The sequence below is a fragment of the Geotrypetes seraphini genome, chromosome 3 (genome assembly GCF_902459505.1).
Source record: "Geotrypetes seraphini chromosome 3, aGeoSer1.1, whole genome shotgun sequence".
Lineage (NCBI taxonomy): Eukaryota > Metazoa > Chordata > Amphibia > Gymnophiona > Dermophiidae > Geotrypetes > Geotrypetes seraphini.
This window is the reverse complement of record NC_047086.1, coordinates 214,749,038-214,770,366: the sequence shown is the minus strand read 5'-3', so window position 1 is coordinate 214,770,366 and position 21,329 is coordinate 214,749,038. Positions and strand designations below refer to the sequence as shown.

The 21,329-nt window shown below is 45.5% G+C and overlaps 1 protein-coding gene across 1 annotated transcript in view; it reads left to right on the top strand.

Moving 5' to 3' along the window:
* Nucleotides 1–21,329, top strand: part of LRP1 (LDL receptor related protein 1) — a 777,705-nt gene that overhangs the window by 447,173 nt on the left and 309,203 nt on the right. Inside the window, exons 31-35 of the mRNA XM_033939435.1 lie at nt 2,343–2,437; nt 2,556–2,705; nt 8,796–8,936; nt 15,831–15,956; nt 16,766–16,897. Coding sequence (XP_033795326.1) covers nt 2,343–2,437; nt 2,556–2,705; nt 8,796–8,936; nt 15,831–15,956; nt 16,766–16,897 — 644 coding nt within the window. The remainder of the gene's footprint in view (nt 1–2,342; nt 2,438–2,555; nt 2,706–8,795; nt 8,937–15,830; nt 15,957–16,765; nt 16,898–21,329) is intronic.

Below are 21,329 nucleotides of genomic sequence, written 5' to 3'. Positions count from 1 at the left end.
ATGGAATTGGGCTTTTCAGATTTTGACAAAGCAAAACCAACTACTGTTGAAAAAAGCTACCAGGGTGAGAATGCCTACACATTACATTGTTCATTCAAATAACTCTAAGATAAATGTCCTTAGTTCAACTCTTCTTGTTTCATACACATGCTATCTTTGCCGAAGACCTCAGAAACACTACTCCACCGTCCCATGTATACACTCTTTCACGGGGAGAATTATGTGTTAAATCCTCACTGGTCACAGCTTAAAGATTTGCATTTTGTTTGTTCTCAAGATCTATACTTAAATAATTTTTTATATAAATTAAGTTAATATTTAATATTTTTATTTATCTTAGCAGTAGTCAACCTTAATTACATGTTGGTGGACTTAGCGGTTGGATCCGACATGTTTCGCACTAGTTTCGTCTGGGTTCCACCCAATGCTGGATGACAACGGCTAGTGCGAAACATGTCAGGTCCAACCGCTAAATCCACCAACATGTAATTAAGGTTGACTACTGCTAAGATAAGTAAAAATATAAAATATTAACTTAATTTATATAAAAAATTATTTAAGTATAGATCTTGAGAACAAACAAAATGCAAATCTTTAAGCTGTGACCAGTGAGGATTTAACACATAATTCTCCCCGTGAAAGATGTATACATGGGACGGTGGAGTAGTGTTTCTGAGGTCTTCGGCAAAAATAGCATGTGTATGAAACAAGAAAAGTTGAACTAAGGACATTTATCTTAGAGTTATTTGAATGAACTTTTAGATCAGAAGCTCTAAGTTGAAATTTTACACATTACTGTACATTGTAACACCACTTATTTGGTAGAGAAAAAAGCCTCAGAAGCAACAGCAGCAATAATATAACTTGAATGCTAATAATATTTCAAATACTGTTTACATCAGGGGTCTCAAAGTCCCTCCTTGAGGGCCGCAATCCACTCGGGCTTTCAGGATTTCCCCAATGAATATGCATGAGATCTATGTGCATGCACTGCTTTCAATGCATATTCATTGGGGAATCCTGAAAACCCGACTGGATTGCGGCCCTCAAGGATGGACTTTGAGATCCATGGTTTACATCAAATCATAGGTATAAAAAAATTCCACCACCATCCAAATACAGTCCATCTTGCAATGTGTATACGCAACTCACAACCTATAGCTATGCGCACAGTGAGGAAAAACGTATCTGACCGGCTCCACCAGGAAATCTTCACCGCAGCCTTCCAACGCTGCAACTTCATTAAAAAAAAGAAAAAAACCCAGAATCAGGAGTGGAACTGTATTCAACAGAAGAACCTGACAAGAATTCCTGTTTCGTCAGACCCACCAGCTTCTTCGGGGGGGGGGGGGGGGGGGAGGGGAATGATCACATCTCCTGTATATTGACTATCCTGTGTGTGTGGGAAACTACTTTCTTTCATGTTTTGCAGAGGTTTTCCTGGGGACAAGATTGCTTTCAACTCTCACTTACCGTATAATTACTTATACCCATCCTATCATTCTGTCTGCAAGAAGCTCTCCAACCCCTATGTGTCCTGTCTGTCTGTCTAAATTATTTATTTATTTTATTTTCATTGTTAAAAATTTATGAATCACTTAAATCTAAGCGATGTACAAAAACATTTACATCCACAATTTCAAACACAAACATTGCAAAATGCTGTAAACAAGTCAGTCTCCCCTACAAAATTTCCATAATACAGAATTATTCAAACCTAGAACAAATAATACTGTAACCACAGAGTTAGAGAAAGGCATCCACAAACAATTGTGTTTTTAACAATTTGTTGAAAGACATATGATCTTTGCATGATCTCATTGTACCTGGAATTGAATTTCAGAGATTCTTATCGGCAATTGAGAAGATAGATAGACTGTATGCTCTTCTGAGCAGGACCATTTATTGCATGTTAAATGTACAGTGCTGCCAAAAAACTACATACAGAGAAAGCAGGCTCTAATTCCATGTGTAATCTTTCCTCAGACAAAGCAGAAGTACCGGTGCTGTGTCCCTTTCTGTTGCTGTCCCCTTGGTATTGTTGCAGTCCATCCTTTCATTGGTCAAGCTTTTGCCCTTTATATATACGTCATAATTTGCAAGATAGCATTGTTTGTATATCATCTCCAATAATGCATTTAGTAGCTAGTTTTTAGCTGTCATTATGTACACTTGGTTATTTCACCTTGCTTTTCCGAGTTTGGGAATTTACTTTGTCATGATTTGCTATTGGAGGAGATGGGATTAGCAAGTGAGGGAGAGTGTGTAGAATAGCGTTCAGTGGGTCATAAATGTAATTATAACAGATTTTCACTGTTTGGGTTTTTTTCCTTTGTTCGCAGAAAGCTGTACTGGACAGATGGAGACAATATCAGCATAGCCAACATGGATGGCACCAATCAAAGCATTCTATTCAGTGGTCAGAAAGGACCTGTTGGTAAGACTCGCAGATCACAATTTCCAACACTCGGTAACTGATCTGTGGGCAGATTAGAGCTGCATGTGCTGAACAGATCATGACTTTGATCTCCTCTTGTTCTGTGTGCTGCATTCAGGTCTTTCCATCGATTTTGTGGATCAGAAGCTGTACTGGATCAGCTCTGGCAACGGGACCATTAATCGATGCGAGTTGGATGGAAGTAGATTTGAAGCCATTGATACCATGAAGAGCCAACTGGCTAAAGCCACATGCCTGGCCATCATGGGTAAATAACTCTTGGTAGCACCTTTTGTAAATCCATTTTCACAGACAGGACTTCAGGCAAAGTGTTTCATGAGTTCCCTGTACTCAATTATTCACTTCATCAGTCTTGTTTTAGGCTCGCAGCAGGGCAGACTTACAAAGCTTTGAAGCCCTTTTTATGAGATGTGGCAGTGCAGTACAAAGGTCTGGGAATCATTATCCTCTCAGTTTGAAAAGTGCTTTCAGGGTTTACATACAAGGGATGAAATAGAATCTCCCACCTACTGTGGCTGCTCCCCCAGCAAATATGTTTATTTTGGGAGGGGGTTGGGGGAGTTCTGTGGGAGGTGAGAGGAAAGTTCTAGGAGCTCACTTCTTCCCTGACAAATGCACACGTCCCATCCCACCAGCATGCAGCCCCGGCCCAGACCTCATCTCTGCCAGCTGCAGTCCTCGCATCTCTTGTAGCGCTTTACCCCCTCGCTCTCCTCCTCTTCTTCTCTCCTCTTCCCCTTACTGACCTCCAGAGGTCTTAGGGCTAGATTCACTAAGCAAACCGATCGTGTACCGATCGGATTGTGACCCGTTTGCAACCCGATTTCTCTCCCACCCGATTCACTAATCTCTCCTGCGATCCACTTCCGATCCGTGCATGCAAATGAGGGGAAACGGCAAAGTAGGCAGGGACGCGATTCACCAAACACCAACTGGGCTGTCCGATCAACAGAAGAAGCGACTCTCCTGCTCCATTGCCGCCCTACACTCTGCCCCGATCTTCCAGCCCTGCTTCTGCCCTGATCATTTCCTGCTCTCTGATCCGAGCTCTGGATCTCTGCCACCTTCCCTGCAGTGTGAGCCCATGGGTTTAAAGCGGGGCTGCACAAGAGTCGGGGCCCGAAAAAAAAAAACCGGACACAAAACGCTTGCGCAGACCAACTGCAGGGAAAGCAGATGGTCTGCGCATGCGTCAGGATCGTACACTAGCGATCCATGCAGTCGGAGGGGGGGCGTTCCTCTGATCACCCTCATTTGAATTTTTTGCTGTTGTGAATTGGTCGGGCCTGCTGGAATCGTCCACGGAATTCAGGTTAGTGAATCTAACCCTTAGTTGGGGTTTAAAGACACAACCTCTTGCTGTCAGACGCGTGATTGCTACCCAGAGATGCCGCCTGAAGAAGTGGTTGCCTTTGAACATGACCCTGCTCAGTGCACAAAGGCACGTCCTTCCAGGCAGGATCAAAGGATGATGTCTTTTCACTCACCCCACATGAGCACCGAGTGGTTTAACAGTTACACACATGACTGCCCAAAGTCAGTGTTTTATAATTTTCATAGTGTGCAACTGAAAGGGGGGGGGCTGCTGGGAGGGGTATGGAGTTAACTACCTGTTTTAATAATTGGTATCTAGCTAGGTACTTGGGATCTGGGTTGGCCACTGTTGGAAACAGGATACTGGGCTTGATGGACCTTTGGTCTTTCCCAGTATGGCAATTCTTATGCTCTTATGTTCTCACCTAACTGCCTTTTTGATACGCTTTACTGCTGTTGGCTTTTTTGGCGAACTTGGCACACACAGGCATCCTGTCGATATTCTTCATTTTTTGTGGCTTTTTTTAGCCCCCCCTATTTTACCATGGACCCCTGACGAAGGTTTGTCCGAAACACGGATCGTGTCGGGTCCCTTTATGGGTAAAAGGGTTTTATATATTGTGTTCTTGCCATATTAAAATTTGCCTGCATCTTGTACACAGTCTGCAGTTTTTTGTTCTGTTTGCTTCTCACCTAACTGCCAACAGTTAGGAGCAAGTGTTTACACCAGCCATTTTACTAGTGTTTATGTCTAAAGTTAGATGTGTAACTGCAGTCTTATGCTAGTATCCTATAATGGCAGTGTCACGCACAATCGCCAACAGAGAATTCAAGCTCAGCACGCATCACCCTGGCAGCCAATTTTAGGTGAGCTATAGAGAATTGCCACCTAAGAGGTACCGTATTTTCACGCAAATAACACGCACCCGTATAAAACGCGCACACGTGTATAGCGCGCAGAAATCACGATGATAAGCACAAAAACTTTGGTATAACGCGCTCACGATTATACCGCGCATGCTGCCCGACTCTCCGTTCACCCCCCTGACTTCCGTGCACTGCCCCGCCTCTCCGTGCGCTGTCCCGACTCTCCGTTCACCCCCCCTGACTTCCGTGCACTGCCCCGCCTCTCCGTGCACTGTCCCGACTCTCCGTTCACCCCCCCCTGACTTCCGTGCACTGCCCTGACTTTCCGTGCGCTGTCCCGACTCTCCGTTCACCCCCCCTGACTTCCGTGCACTGCCCCGCCTCTCCGTGCGCTGTCCCGACTCTCCGTTCACCCCCCCTGACTTCCGTGCACTGCCCCGCCTCTCCGTGCGCTGTCCCGACTCTCCGTTCACCCCCCCCCCTGACTTCCGTGCACTGCCCCGCCTCTCCGTGCGCTGTCCCGACTCTCCGTTCACCCCCCCCTGACTTCCATGCACTGCCCTGACTTTCCGTGCGCTGTCCCGACTCTCCGTTCACCCCCCCTGACCTCCGTGCACTGCCCTGACTTTCCGTGCGCTGTCCCGACTCTCCGTTCACCCCCCTGACTTCCGTGCACTGCCCCGCCTCTCCGTGCGCTGTCCCGACTCTCCGTTCACCCACCCCCGACGTCCGATTCATCCCCCCCCGGCAGGACCATTCGCACCCCCACCCCGAAGGACCGCCGACTCCCCGACAATATCGGGCCAGGAGGGAGCCCAAACCCTCCTGGCCACGGCGACCCCCTACCCCCACCCCGCACTACATTACGGGCAGGAGGGATCCCAGGCCCTCCTGCCCTCGACGCAAACCCCCCTCCCCCCCAACGACCGCCCCCCCCCAAGAACCTCCGATCGCCCCCCCAGCCGACCCGCGACCCCCCTGGCGACCCCCACGACGCCCCCACCCCCCTTCCCCGTACCTTTGGTAGTTGGGCCAGAAGGGAGCCCAAACCCTCCTGGCCACGGCGACCCCCTAACCCCACCCCGCACTACATTACGGGCAGGAGGGATCCCAGGCCCTCCTGCCCTCGACGCAAACCCCCCTCCCCCCCAACGACCGTCCCCCCCCCAAGAACCTCCGACCGCCCCCCCAGCCGACCCGCGACCCCCCTGGCCGACCCCCACGACCCCCCCACCCCCCTTCCCCGTACCTTTGGTAGTTGGCCGGACAGACGGGAGCCAAACCCGCCTGTCCGGCAGGCAGCCAACGAAGGAATGAGGCCGGATTGGCCCATCCGTCCTAAAGCTCCGCCTACTGGTGGGGCCTAAGGCGCGTGGGCCAATCAGAATAGGCCCTGGAGCCTTAGGTCCCACCTGGGGGCGCGGCCTGAGGCACATGGGCCCAACCCGACCATGTGCCTCAGGCCGCGCCCCCAGGTGGGACCTAAGGCTCCAGGGCCTATTCTGATTGGCCCACGCGCCTTAGGCCCCACCAGTAGGCGGAGCTTTAGGACGAATGGGCCAATCCGGCCTCATTCCTTCGTTGGCTGCCTGCCGGACAGGCGGGTTTGGCTCCAGTCTGTCCGGCCAACTTCCAAAGGTACGGGGAAGGGGGGTGGGGGGGTCGTGGGGGCCGGCCAGGGGGGGCGCGGGTCGGCTGGGGGGGCGGTCGGAGGTTCTTGGGGGGGGGACGGTCGTTGGGGGGGGGGGGGGTTTGCGTCGAGGGCAGGAGGGCCTGGGATCCCTCCTGCCCGTAATGTAGTGCGGGGTGGGGTTAGGGGGTCGCCGTGGCCAGGAGGGTTTGGGCTCCCTTCTGGCCCGATATTGTCGGGAAGTCGGCGGTCCTTCGGGGTGGGGGTGCGAGTGGTCCTGCCGGGGGGGGGGGGATGTATCGGACGTCGGGGAGTCGGCCGGGCAAGAGGGCTTGGGCTCCCTCTTGCTCCGATCGTGGATGCGGGTGCGGGTGGGAGCGCGTGCGAGTGGTCGTTCGGGGTGGGGGTGCGAGTGGTCCTGCTGGGGGGGTGAATCGGGCGTCGGGCGGGGTGGGAACTATGTTTTAAAACTTTCGTATACCGCGCTCACGCATATAGCGCGCGAGGGGTATGCGCGGTAGGTAAAAACGCGTATAACGCGCGCGTTATATGCGTGAAAATACGGTACTTTACATTACATTACATTACTGATTTCTATTCCGCTTGTACCTTGCGGTTCAAAGCGGATTACATAAGAAGAGAGCTGGACATTTCCAGGAGGATACATTACATTGGAAAAATTCTGGTACAGGTACAAATTGAGGAATCAGATTACATTACATTGGCAATTATTTCAGGTTACATTACATAGAAAAATATCCTGTTTCTTTACATTGATAGATAGCTGGCTTCGGTAGGAGATATTAGGTTTCAGGATGAATTACTTGGGTTTCCGGTTCCTTTTTTTTTTTTTTTGGGACGATTGAGGAATGGTACCAGGGAGTGGGTTGTTCTTGGTAAAGTTAAAGAGGGGAATAGGAGGAGGAGGGGGAGATTAAGTAGATTGTATATACTTTTTGAATAGAAGTGTTTTGATTTCTTTACGGAATGCAACTTCTTACAACAGGTCACCGAGGTAGGAAGACCAAGCAGGCACCTCTTTAGGGACTGTTTTGGAAAGACACACAGTCTTCAATGTGCCTTTATAAAATGGCCTACAAAATCGGCACGTTAGCGGCTAAAATGCATCTGCATGCGTGTGCACCTGCTCGGGAATGTGGGCAAAGTACATGTATAAGCGTATATTTTATAAACCACCCATGCACTTCGTGACGCTGTGCCCCCAAATGCCCCTACAATATTGTTTTTGTAAATGGATGTGCCGCCTCCTTGCTGTGTATACTCTTACCCACTTGGGGGGAGGGGGGCATCCAGATCTGGGCACTAAGATGCAGGGTGCTGAGCATGAATTCTTTAATGGAATCAGGGTGCCCACATTCCTTTATAGAATAGAACATAAGTCACAATTTAGACACCAGAACCCTACACTGTAAAAGTGAACGCATGAATGTTGTACTTTGGTGTGTAAGTGAAAGTAATATAGGGGCTATAAACGTAGGCCTTTAAAACCCTCACCTACATTTCAGGCACCTAAGTTTTTACATAGGTGCCACTAGTCGCAATTCTATAAATGGTGCCTAAATCAGCCAGTGCCTAAAAAAAAAAAAAAAAAGGTGCTGGCCACATGTCAATCACGCTTAGGCGCTGTTTACGGAATTGCAGCTAGCGGCACCTATGTGAAAACGTAGGCGCCTGAAATGTAGGTGAGGATTTTAAAGGCCTACATTTCAGGTGCCTACGTTTTTTGGAGAATCACGCTTAGCAGCGCCTAATTCACGCTCCGCCCATAGAAACGCCTACTTAGGTGTTAGGCGCTGCTAAGCGCCATGCAATAGGCACCTATCGCCTAATTCAAAAAAATTTTTTTTTAAAATCAACTACTGAGCCTATTAAGGGTATTTTACCAATTAAGTTAGGCCCCATAGTTTATAGTTTATTAAGAATTTGGAAAAGAGATGGCTGAGGGGGGGGGGGGGGGGGAGTGATATGATTGATGCCTACAAAATCCTGAGTGATGTAGAATGGGTAAAAGTGAATCCATTTTTTACCCTTTCAAAAATTCTGAAGGCTAGGGGGCACTCAATGAAGTTAACAAGGAAATACTTTTAAAACAAATAGGAGGAAATATCTTTTTTTTTTTTTAAACTGAAAGAATAGTTAAACTCTGAAACTTATTGACAGAGGATTTGGTTACAGCGGTTAACGTAACTGGGTTTAGAAGAAAGGTATGCACCAGTTCCTGGAGGAAAAGTCCATAGTCTGCTATTGAGACAGACATGAGGGAAGCCACTGCTTGCCCTGGGATTGGTAGCATGGATTATTGCTATTATTTGAGTTTCTGTCAAGTACTTCTGACCTGGATTGGCCACTGTATAATTGGCCAATCCAGGTCAGAAGTAGCCACTGTATAATTGGTCACTGTATAATCCGATATGGCTATTCTTAAATTCTTAATATTGCTAACTATAAAGGCAGCATTGCTGAATATACAGTTTGTATAATGGGTGTTTCTTTCTCCTGTTTCAGGTGATAAGCTGTGGTGGGCTGACCAGGCTTCTGAGAAGATGGGAACCTGTAACAAGAAGGATGGGACAGATGCGCAGGTCCTGCGGAATAGCACCGCACTGGTGATGCACATGAAGGTTTATGATGAAAAGATACAGCATGGTAAGTTGCTAGATCCCTCTCCAAAACTCTTGTAATCCCTCTGTGCTGCAAGACTAGAAGAGGGTTAGCAGAAATGTGATTGTTGCCATCAGGATACAAAGATTAGAAGCACCAACTTTGGAATTCATAATCGCATAATATCCCCCTTTTCCCCAAAACTATTATTATACTTATCCATCCATAGTGATCATCACTGAATTTCTCCTTCCTTATAAGTTAGTATCTAAGATCCATCAGGTAAATGCTATGAAAGCAATACTGGTTTGTTTTTTTGTCCTCCCCCTAGAGCTGTACCAAATAGAATATTTTACTATTTGACCGAATATGTATAATGCAAAATATTATTCAGTTGAATACTAAATACAGTACGAATAACAGGCATTGAACTTTTAACATAAAAAATAATAAAAGAAGCAACTTGAAATCAGAGGTCATGTGTTTATTTTAGTAGGCTTATGCTCAGAAGAGCCCTGGATTATTCATATATTCAAATTTAAATCATTATTTGGTCAAATATGAATAATGTATCTCGGGCACTATTCAGGGTCAAATCGAATCAAGTGCAAATATTTGGTACAGCCCTATCCCTACCCAGGCCTCGGGCACAAAAATAAAATGTGGATTCTAGCAGATCCTTACAATTTTATGTGAAAAATATGTGCACTTGCGACTAACCCATACCAGCTCAGTGTCAGATCTGTATCCCGTCTCTTTAGCCACAGAAGTCTCCCCTCAAGAATCTGCTCAAATACAGTCAAGAATCCAGTTCACCAGGAAAACAAAATAAAACACTGCCAGTAGGACCAGAAGTATCTGGAATTTCCACAGTTGTCTGAACTGGAGACCATTTGTAAACATGGGTTTTAGGAGGGCCACACCACCTGTCAGTTTTACAAAGTGGTATAAACTGAACATGGGCTTAAAACTTAACTTGGGATCATGATATTGGATGACCAGGCTCAAATACTAATTGGTCACTATTTTTATAGACACACTATCTAAACATTTGACACAAGCTTTGTACTTTGATTCATAGAGCACTATATTCTAATAGAATGTACAGGGATGACCTATGCCTTAATAATCTTTCTAGGGCAATAGGCACATCATGCTTGAACCTATAAGTTGTATATCTCTGATTGCGAGATCTGGTGTAGAGAGCCTCATTTACTTTTTTTCTGCTTTGCCTCCCCTCATTCTGTGCTGTCCTATAACTCCTCAGTTTTACTCCGTACATATGAGATGGTAGGAGCCTGTCTGTTCTGCTTGAGTTTATTTTTCTTTCATTTCATTTTTTTGTTATATAGTTATTAGGCTTTTTGGTGCTGCTTGGGATATTTTTGGCTGCTAGAAAACTCTGTGGGCAGAAGTCTGTAGTCAAGAGGTAGTTTGCTTTGCAGGGCACCTGCTTGGCCAGCCTGCATTAACAGTACGGTGGGGGGGAAGGGGGGATAGGCAGGAGCCACTGGCTTAGCCTTGAGTCCCTCTGATGGTATGGGGTCCCAGATGACACAAGTTCCAGGTCAAAAATCCTGGTTGGAGCTGCAAAATGATTTAAGTGCATCCTTCAAAGCGCAACCGTGCATCTGCTGTGAAACCCCAGACTACCATACAGGAGCGTCCTGGTCTGGCTTTTGCTTCAGAATCTATAAGCATGATGCTCGAAGCCTATTTAAATTACAGTGGTCGCAATGACTCCTTGAGTATTGCGGCAGTGGTAACACCAGGGGTTTCCCCACCTAAGAGCACAGCAGAGCCATGTGCAAGATATGGAGGTACAATCAGAAGAGGACTGTGATGAAATGGAGTCTGTATCTATGCTTTTTTACTTTCCCAGTCTGAGTCTTCAGTATAGAAGATTCTGTTTTGTGCCTGGGAGGGCCAGGTCCTGACCAGGGGGCAGCCTTGGATCTCGGAAAGGACCCGACTGTGTGCAGGCTGGTTAAGCCCACATTGTTTTTGGAGATTATTACTGAACCTCTTCAAGAATTAAAAGATAGAACTTCCACTGACTTACTGCCCAGTGCTCGCTTATGAGCAGCACTAAGGCTCAGAACACATGCTTTCCTTTGGTAAAAGGATTGATGACCTTATGGACAGCATGCAGGATCTTAAACCAAAGTCTTTACCAGACAGCAGACCAAGGACCTCTAGAGGGGTCAGGTTGAGTTAGTTTTTGTAGCTCTAGGTGCTTTTGCCAGTACTCAGGAGGACCTTCGATCAGAGATCATTTCAAGGCTTGAGACAGAGGTTTGGGGTGCTAAGTGTCCCCATTCTTCAGGATATTGCCCCTCAGCCACCCCCAAAAAGCAGTTCTGAAGCTAGGTCAGGAGCCATACCTCCAAGGATAAGAGAGAGGTTGTTGGCTTATTGGGAAGCATGGGCATGGATCACTTCAGACTGCTGGGCACTGGAAATTATTCGGAGGTGGGGGGTACAAGTTTGAGTTCTTTCGTCCCCTTTCTGACCTCTATGTGGATTATCTGGCGGGAAAGCCAGAGAAAGTGGTCAGAGTCTGAACGACAGTAAAGAGGTTACCAGATTTTGTAGCCATAGAGGCCGTCCCGTACACAGAATTGGGCTTGGGCAGACACTCCATATACTTTATTGTGCCCTAAAGAGTCTAAGAAGACTGGAGGCCAATCCTGGATCTGAAGTCGGTCAATGCTGCCCTCAAAATACTGCGCTTCTGAATGGGAATGGTGAAGCCAGTCACTGCCTCCGTTGTGCCAGGTGAATTTCCTGCCTCGCTGGATTTGACAGAGGGTTTTCTGCATATCCCCATTTTTCTGGATCACAGAAAATCTCAAGCTTCCATGTTCTGGAGCAGCACTTCCAGTTCTTGGCCCTTCTGTTTGGGCTAGCCATGGTGATGGTTATTGTAGCAGTGCACCTCTTCAAGGTGGAGGTACATGTGTATCCATACGTGGACAATTGGCTGATACGAGCTCTGTCCAAATCCGAAGAGAGGACAACGATGTAGCACTTAATCCAACTATTGCAGAGCCTAGTCTGGGTCATAAACTTCTGAAAAAGCCACTCGGAGCCCACACAGTTCCTGGAGTACTTGAGCATCCATTTCAACATTAAGGACACCAAAGTTTTTCTCGCATCATATCAGGGCGTTTCGGGACAGGCCAACAGTGACAGCTTGGCATTATTTGCAGATGCCAGTGGTGGCAACTGTAGACATGGTCTCCTGGGCAAAGGCACATTTACGTCCTCTCCAGCATGTGCTTTAATCCCTCTGGTCCCCACAGACAGATATATTGCAGATGCTTCTGCCTTGGACAACAGAAGCATGTCGCAGTTTGAACTGGTGGCTGGAACCACAGTCTCTATCCCGTGGAGTGCCGTTTTTGCATCTCCAATTGGGTGATTCTGATGACAAATGGAGAGCTAACTACGAGGGTCACCTGGTGCAGGGACGTTGGTCCCCCTCACAGAGGAAGTGGTCCATCAACCAGTTAGAGCTGAGAGCCATCCGCCTGGCGCTGTGGGTGTTCGGAAGCTCACTACAGGACAATACGGTACAAGTTTTCTCAGACAGTGCAATAGCAGTAGCATGTGTCAATGGTCAGGGAGGTACCTCACCCCCATTAAACCCCCCTCCACTCTACCCTCTCTTCTCCATTCTAAACTTCTACTTAAATTGCTGTATAGTTCATTCTTAACCTGTACTTAAATTGCTGTATAGTCCTTGTATTTAAACTACTGTATAGTCTTTGTATTGTCCAAATGTACTCCACTGTGAATGTTTGCTTGTAAGCCATTCTGAGTTACTGGGAGGACAGGATAAAAATAGAAATAAATAAATAAAGAGTGTTTCTCTACAGTTGGAGGCCCAAATGCTATTTCAGTGGGTGTTGGTGCTCTTGATGGCATATGTAACGTGAATGGACAACATGCAAGCGGATTTCCTCAGCTGACAGACTCTGGATCATGGCAAATGGACCCTTATCTCCAGGAAGCATTTGATAGCATTGTGAGTTGGTGGGGGCACCCGAGGTTCAACCTCGTGGCATCAGTGGCCAAGAAGAAAACAGCTTGGTTGTTCAGTTGAAGATACGAACAAGGAAGCGTTGGACTGGATGCCCTGGTACAGCCGAGGCCACAGACAGGGCTCCTGTATGTGTTCCTTCTGTGGCCCATGATAGGCAGAGTCCTGTGAAGAATGTCACAAACAGGGCTGGTAGTTCTTGTTGCACTGGACTGGCTGAGGCATCCATGGTATGCAGATCTGATCTGTCTAAAGAGGGACCAGGGTCTCAGACTACATTGTTATCTGGCGTTGCAGGGCCCAATCACCCTAGAGAATCCGGTGTGCTTTGTATTACAGCTTGGCTTTTGAGCACACAGTCATAGCGTGCATAGGCTATTTGGAAGTGGTTATTGCCACTTTTCTAAAGTCCAAGGAACAGTCAACCTTGGCTGCCTATGTGAAGGCCTGGAAGCACTTCCAGGGCTGGTGTTCACAGAAGAGTAAGGACCCAGTCACGGCACTGGTTTCGCTGGTCCTAGTTTTCCTTCAAGAAGGGCTGGAAAAAGACCTAGCAGTTGGCTACCTCAAAAACAAATAGTGGGTCTCTTATGCTTCAGATCCCAGTCAAATTAAAGGGCATTGGCCTCTCACTCAGATGTGTCCAGATTTTTGAAGGGAGCATTACGTCTGTATCTTCCTGTACATCAACTATTTCCAACGTGGAGTCTTAATCTCATTTTGCGATCTCTGACAAGAGCTCCGTATGAGCCTTTGGAGACAGCATCATTGATGGACCTGACAATTAAAACTGCGTTTTTAGTGGTGGCCACATCATCACATCAGGTGTCTGAACTACAGGCTTTATCTTGCAGAGAACCATTTCTCAGATTTTCAGAGACAGGGGTAGTGCTGCATACAGTTGCCTCTTTCTTACTGAAAGTAGTCTCCAGTTTTCACGTCAGCCAGGAAATACGGTTGCCAGCTTTCACCTCCTCGGGGTCCAAGAAGAGTGACAAAGCTCTGAAATTGCTGGATGTCAGCAGAGGGTTGCTTTGTTTTCTGGAAATGACAAATGAGTTTTGACTGTTGGATCATCTCTTTGTACTGATGGATACTGGCTGCCAAAGGGGCCAGCTTCCCAAAAGCGACCATTTCTAGATGGATTCGTATGGCCATTTCTTCAGCTTATATTGGCAGCAGAAAACAACCTCCAGTGTCCTTAAAGGCACATTCCATTAGGAGCATAGCTTCCTCCTGGGCAGAGTCAAGAGCAGTTTCACCTGAGGAAATTTGTAGAGTGGCCACATATTCCTCTCTCCACACCTTCACAAAGTTTTATATGGTGGATATTTTGACCAAATTGGATACCGCATTTGGATCGTCAGTACTTTCAGCAGGCTTATCTGTCCCACCCTAGATTCTGGGGGACTTCTTTAATATGTCCCACAGGTTCAAGAATGATGTGCCTATTGCACTAGAAAAGAAGATTAGGTATTTACCTTGATAATCTTCTTTCTAGTAAATAGGTACATCATTCTGCCCACCCTGTCAGATGTTCATTAGCCTGCTTGCTGTCTCAGATATGTCTATATTACCGGATATCTTGTTTCTTTCCTCTCTCCAGCAAAGTCAAGGATAGAGGAGATCACTCCTATTTTGAAGAGACCTTGGGGTTTCTTTAAAACTCCAAGACTATTAGTGCAGGTTGTACTCAGGTAGGTGGCTTGTTCGTTCCACCTTGTTATCCACCCCCCTCCCCCTTTTACTAAGCCACAGTAGAGGTTTTTACCGCAGCCTGCAGCACTAAATGCTCTGATGTTGATTGAACACTCATAGAATTCCTATGAACGTTGGAACATTTAGAAACCTCTACCATAGCTTAGTAAAAGAGGGCCTATATGTTCAAATGTTTCATGATTATTTTGTATTAAATGTTGTGATATGAGCAGAACAGACTTGTTTCTCGGGGAGACTCCCCATACCCCATATATTTTCTATTATAGGGCTGACCATCTGCTTTGATACAAACTGAGGAGTTACAGGAGAGCCCAGAGTGAGGGAAGGTGGAGCGGAAAAAATGTAAACGAGGCTCTCTACACCAGATCTTGCGATCAGAGATACACCACCTACAGGTTCAAGAATGATGTGCTTAATTACTAGAAAGAAGATTATCAAGATTATACTAATCTTCTCTTGCTAACACTGTAATACTTCTGTTGGTGATTTTGCATATACTGTTCTGGTGCCCCCTGATTTTGTGTTTTTGGATGTCTGGGAGGAGATCAAATCATTATTCCTATTGTCTAATCTTATTTATTAGAGAATTGTGATATTCCAATCCCTGGCAATTTGGAGTCTGTTAGATAAATTGCACAGTCGCTTATTTGATATTTTGATTGCTTTGAAAATTCAATTGATCTTAAATAATTAGAAATCGGGAATATATGTTTTTGATGGAACACCATTCAATGGTATATAAATTTGAATGTAAAGTTGCTGCATACATCAGTCGACTAGGTACTGCTGAGAAGATTTGGTCTCTTCCACTTCAGAGTCATAAATAACTACCAACATTTCATTTCATGCGCTTTTCATTATCTGAATTGTTTGCATTTGTTGCTATTCTGGATATTTCCTCCAACGCTTGATGGTGGATTTGTGTTTTGTTTTGTTTTTTTGTTGAGGCGTTTCTGGTATTATATTTTACTATTTATTTGTAGGTGTTATTTATGTAATAAAATTTGTAATTTTTTTTAAAAGGAAGAGGACAGAATTACCTGGAAATGGCAAAGTTTGTGCTTTTCTTGTACCCTCAGCTATGGTGCACTTCACTTATTTGTATATATGTAATTGAACTGTCGCGGACAGATACAAAACTGCTTCTTTTTTCCATCTTTTTGTATCTTACTTAGGTACAAATCCCTGCAGCGTGAATAATGGAGATTGCTCTCAGCTGTGCCTCCCGACTTCGGAAACTACCCGGGCCTGTATGTGTACGGCCGGCTACAGTCTGAAGAGTGGTCAGCAGTCTTGTGAAGGTCAGCTGAGAGTGGTTTGTTTAAAGTTAGGGCTGCATAGTGATTCAAAACTTTAATCACGCAATTAATCACATAATGCGTCCCTCTCTTGTTTCCTCCTGTACCCTGCGAAATATAGGTGGCAGATGTAAATTCTCAAAACTGATATAATTGAATCATTTTTCTTATCTTTGTTGTCTGGTGATTTCATTTTTATAATCATCTTGTTCCTGTCTCTGGTTCTGCTTCTCTCTGTCTCTAGTCTGTTTCCAGATTTTCCTGTCCATTCACTATTTCTTGTCTCCCCTCCTTTCTTCTTTTCCTGCTATATATCCATCTTTCATGTTCAGCTTTCTTCCATTTTTCTGGCTGCTTCTCAAATCTATGTAGTTTCTAGCTCTTCACTTCCCCTCCATCCATGGACAGCATCTCCTCCCTTCTCTCTTTCTTCCATCTCTCATTTCCAACATCTGTCCCTTGCTTCTCCCACCATCCAGTATGGCTTCTCTCTTTCTGTCATCCATTGCCCTTTAACATTAGCTAAGGGGCAAGGAATACAGATTAGTACCCCAAAGCAACTTGTGTATTTTTAAAAATCCTACATCCATCAGTTTCCTTCAACAGGATGGTTTACAGAAAAGTGATATGTGGACCCTTAATTAAGTAGCAAGATAGTTTGCTTTGTTAGAGTAGCATGCTGCTGACATAATGGGTGATTAGTTGAAGTTCTGCCTCCAGTGTTGTAGCATTCCATTGTGATCAGTGCTTGGAACAACACCTTTGGGATGTCTGGTAATTGTGTGTGTTTGCTCTGACTTTGTGTGTTTCAGGTGTGGGCTCCTTCCTGCTCTATTCTGTCCATGAAGGAATCCGTGGAATTCCACTTGACCCTGTGGATAAGTCTGACGCTTTGGTTCCTGTCTCTGGGACATCGCTGGCTGTTGGGATAGATTTTCATGCAGGTGAGAGAAGCAGGAGTTGCTCTTTTCAAATAGTTTGAATCTTCAGATTTCTGCGGAAATAATAATAAATCTCCTTGTTGTCTAGTGGATTCTAAACTGGTTTATGGTCCAGGGAGACCTTTCTTTCTGGGTCTCCTGCTTGTTATGTAGGTTATCAAATTTATCAGTGGACAACTTTCTCCATACCGTATGTTGGGAAAATCATTGGAAGAGTGCTTTGTTTATAGCATTGTTTAATTTTTAAAAAATTTCATCCACTTTTTGTTATGAAGCATTTGTGAAATTATATTGGTAAATTACATTAGCAAAGGGATCATTTTGGGGATCCAGGGCAGGGGTTCTAAGAATGAGCCATAAACAAGATTAGTTTCCAGGATATCCCCAATGAATATTCATCAGATATATTTGCAGACACATGATCTAACAAAACAAAAACAAAACTACTCTGCTGAAAACTTGACCTGTTTGTGGTATTTGAGGATCAGCATTAGAAACTCATGAGAAAGTGGTGATGAGATCTCTGACCCAGGTCATGTTCCTTCAGGGGCCAGTGCAGAAAGCTATGCATTACAGCTCTGCACTAAAGCTCAGCACAGGGTTTCCTAATTCATGCATAAAAAAGTTGGTATGTAACGCAGTAATCAGATGATATGCAAATAAGCTGTTTGCAAACAATGCTCTGACAAAAGAGCATAATGGATGCATGCACAAATGGGTCTGCACTCACTGCAATCATATTTTCCACACAAAAAATTGTACTGACACTTTTGTGATGTGCACTAATGCTTCCTGATTCGCCGATTCAGATCAATTCACCGATTCACTTTGGTGAATTGATTCGTTGTCCAAGAATATCGGACTCACCGATTCAGCGACCAACACCCCCTACCCTCGGTGAGACCTGACATGTTTATGTTTTATGGTTTTATTCATTTATATCCTGCTTTATACAAAGCAGTTTACAGCGAAACATAACACAGTATTTAAAACACATATACACACACAATACTTGCTTAAAAGAAACACCGATTAGCGACCAGCGCTCAAACAAATATAATAGTCTTAGTTCCCATATTTCATTTTACAGAACAAGTGTCGTCAATAATCATTTAAATGTACATGAGTTTCCCTGCTGGCTTATATACATTGGTACTCCATTCCATTCCTAAGGGCCCATGCACAAAAACATGCTTGTTCTTGACACTTTCAATCTCAGACACTTGACAGGTGGAATATGCAAGTCGGCACGATGAACTTAATTTTGGTAATGGAACATATGCCAATCCATGCACACAAAGATAGACCATCGCTAGCAATTTATACTGTATTCAATTTTCCAATTTCAACCAATATAACTTCACATAGTATTCTGTCACATGTTCAGTCTTCCCCAACCGAAACAGCTTCCTGACAGCTGAGTTTTGTGCAACCTGCGAGGCACTTAATGTCATGGCATATAAGCCCAAAAGCACCATATTGCAGTAGTCAGAACATGATAGCACCACAAATTGTAAAATGATCTTAAATGAGCTGTCCAACAAATACGGCCTGCGTTTGCTTAAAAGGCGTAGTCTGAAAAAAGTTTTTTGTAACATCACCTGAACGTGGCCTCTAAATGTCAATCTGGAATCAATGAACACACCCAAATACTTGACCTCTTCTGAAATTCTTATAGACATATCTAGGAATTGACTTGAATCTGGGATATCATTCAGTTGTGCCCTCCGGACACACATAATTTTCGTTTTCTCTACATTCAACTTTAGTCGACAACCATCCATCCATCCAATCACCCCTTCCTTTACCGCCTGTAACTGTTCTACAGCCCCCTCAAAATTTCCTTTCATGGGGACATACTTCCGAGGCCTCCTAAAGCAGCGGTGGCGGCAGCGACATCGTTTTGAATGGGCTGCTTTGCGACCTGACCCACTGGGGTCTTCCCTCTGCCGCATCACTGATGACATCAATGATGACATGGTAGAGGGAATCCCTAGCGGGGCAGGCTGCAAGTAGCTTTTTCTGAGTGATGCCGCTGGTCCATCACTGCCACCACTGTTGCTGTAGGAGGCCTTGGAGGTATGTCAGATCTCACGGTGGGAGAGTCAGTGGGGTGCTGCTGAACAGGGGGATGGGAGGGTGGGAGGGATAGAAAACTACTGCACAGTGGGGATGGAAAGCTACTAAACAGGTGAGTGGGTGGGAGGTGAGGAAAGCTGCTGCTCAGGGGGATGGGATGGGAGAAAAACTGCTGCTCAGGGGGATGGGAGAGGAGGAAAGATGCTGCACATGGGGAGGTTGATAGGAGAGAGGAAGAATTGTTGGGCTGGAGGAGAGGAAGAGATAGAAGAGGTAGAAAGGGGTGAGAGGGGGAAATCCTGCATATGGTGGAAGGGAGGGAGACATGCATGGAGAAGAGAGAGGGAGAAATGTTGGACATCATAATAGAGAGGGAGGAAAAGATGCTGCATGGAGCAGAATAGAGAGGTTTGACCTAGGGCACAAGGCAGGGAGAGAGAGAGATGGTAGACAGTGGGAAAGAAACAAATGTTGGAGATGGCAGTGGAAGGTAGAAAAAATTAATTTTATTTTCTGTTTTATAATTACAATATGTCAGATTTGAAATGTGTATCCTGTCAGAGCTGGTGTTGGCGAGTGTGAGCTAGGATCTAACAGAGAGCGGAAAAGACTTTTTTGTTTATTTTGTTTACACCACAGCGCCGAAGTGGGGGTGAAGAGGGAAAAGGGGGTAGGTGGGAAAGCTACACAATAAATCTGCCAGGCCATTCGAAAAAAGCGCCCGATTGGGCAGGAAAAGTGATTCGAATCGAAAAATCTATTCAATAGACCAAATCGAATTGAATTGGAAAACTTTTTCCCTGAATCGGGCAGCACTAGTGTGCACATGCCACACCATAAGCTGATACAACTTTTGCAATATGTCAGCACTCCAGCACTTTACTTTCACCACCCTTCCTCCCTCGGCTCCTCTTCTCCTGCCATGTTGTTGATCTTCAACAAAGGCAGAAAAAAAGGTTGTAGGCCATGTACGCACGCAGGAAAGAGAAGAACATAAAATCCTCATTTAACGCCGACCACTGAAGAACAAGCTAACCTTTTATTGCTCTTCAGCGGGCCATCTGCTCACTTTATCTGCATCTGCGATTAAGAGCTCATACCTTCATTCCCATAATAATAAAATAAGCTGTGCACTGATGTCTACTGGAATCTTTGCACAAGGTTGAGTCATGCGCAAAACTCATTTTAATATAGGGTGTCCACATTAGCACACTAAATTGTATGCCAAAGCTGAGCTATGCTGTGTGCAGAGCCTTGCAGACTTAAGAACATAAGATGCCATCTCCGGATCAGACCCTAGGTCCATCAAGTCCGGTGATCCGCACACGCGGAGGCCCCGGCAGGTGTACCCTGGCATAGTTTTAGTCCCCATATCACTCTAAGCTTCTCATAAGGAGGTGTGCATCTAGTTTACCCTTACCCGTATCACTTTATGCCACTCATAAGGAGATGTACATCTAGCTTACCCTTAAATCCTAGAACGGTGGATTCCGCAATTACCTCTTCTGGGAGAGCATTCCAGGTGTTCACCACTCGTTGCGTGAAGAAGAACTTTCTGATATTTGTCCTGAACATGTCCCCCCTTAGCTTCATTCCATATCCTCTTGTCCGTGTCACATTGGACATTGTAAATAATTTTTTTTCCTGCTCTATTTTGTCGATTCCTTTCAATATTTTGAAAGTCTCGATCATATCCCCTCGCAGTCTCCTCTTCTCAAGGGAGAACAATCCCAGTCTCTTAAGTCGTTCCTCGTATTCCAAGTTCTCCATACCTTTTATTAGCTTCGTTGCTCGTTTCTGCACCCTCTCCAGCATTTTTATATCCTTCTTTAGGTATGGAGACCAATGCTGGACGCAGTATTCCAAGTTTGGTCTGACCATCGCTCTATAAAACGGCATTATTACTTTCTCCGATCTACTCGTGATTCTCTTCTTTATCATGCCTAGCATTCTATTTGCGTTCTTCGCTGCCGCCGTGCATTGTGCCGACGGCTTCGCGGTCCTATCAGTTAGTACACCCTGGTCCTTTTCCTGTTCTGGTGACCAGCCAGCAAGCAACATCAGGAGTAGTTCTGAGAATGCATTGTCTCTGTTACTAGCGACATAAAACTGCTGCAGCACCTGGTCAGGGCTGGCTTGATCTATGGGCAAGGTGAGGGCACTGGTCCAGGGTGCCAATGATAAAGGACACCAAAATCCCAGTCTAGTCTATTAGAACATAAGAATAGCCTTACTGGGTCAGACCAATGGTCCATCAAGCCCAGTAGCCCATTCTCACGATGGCCAATCCAGGTCACTAATACCTGGCCAAAACCCAAGTAGTAGCAACATTCCATGCTACCGATTCAGGGGCAAA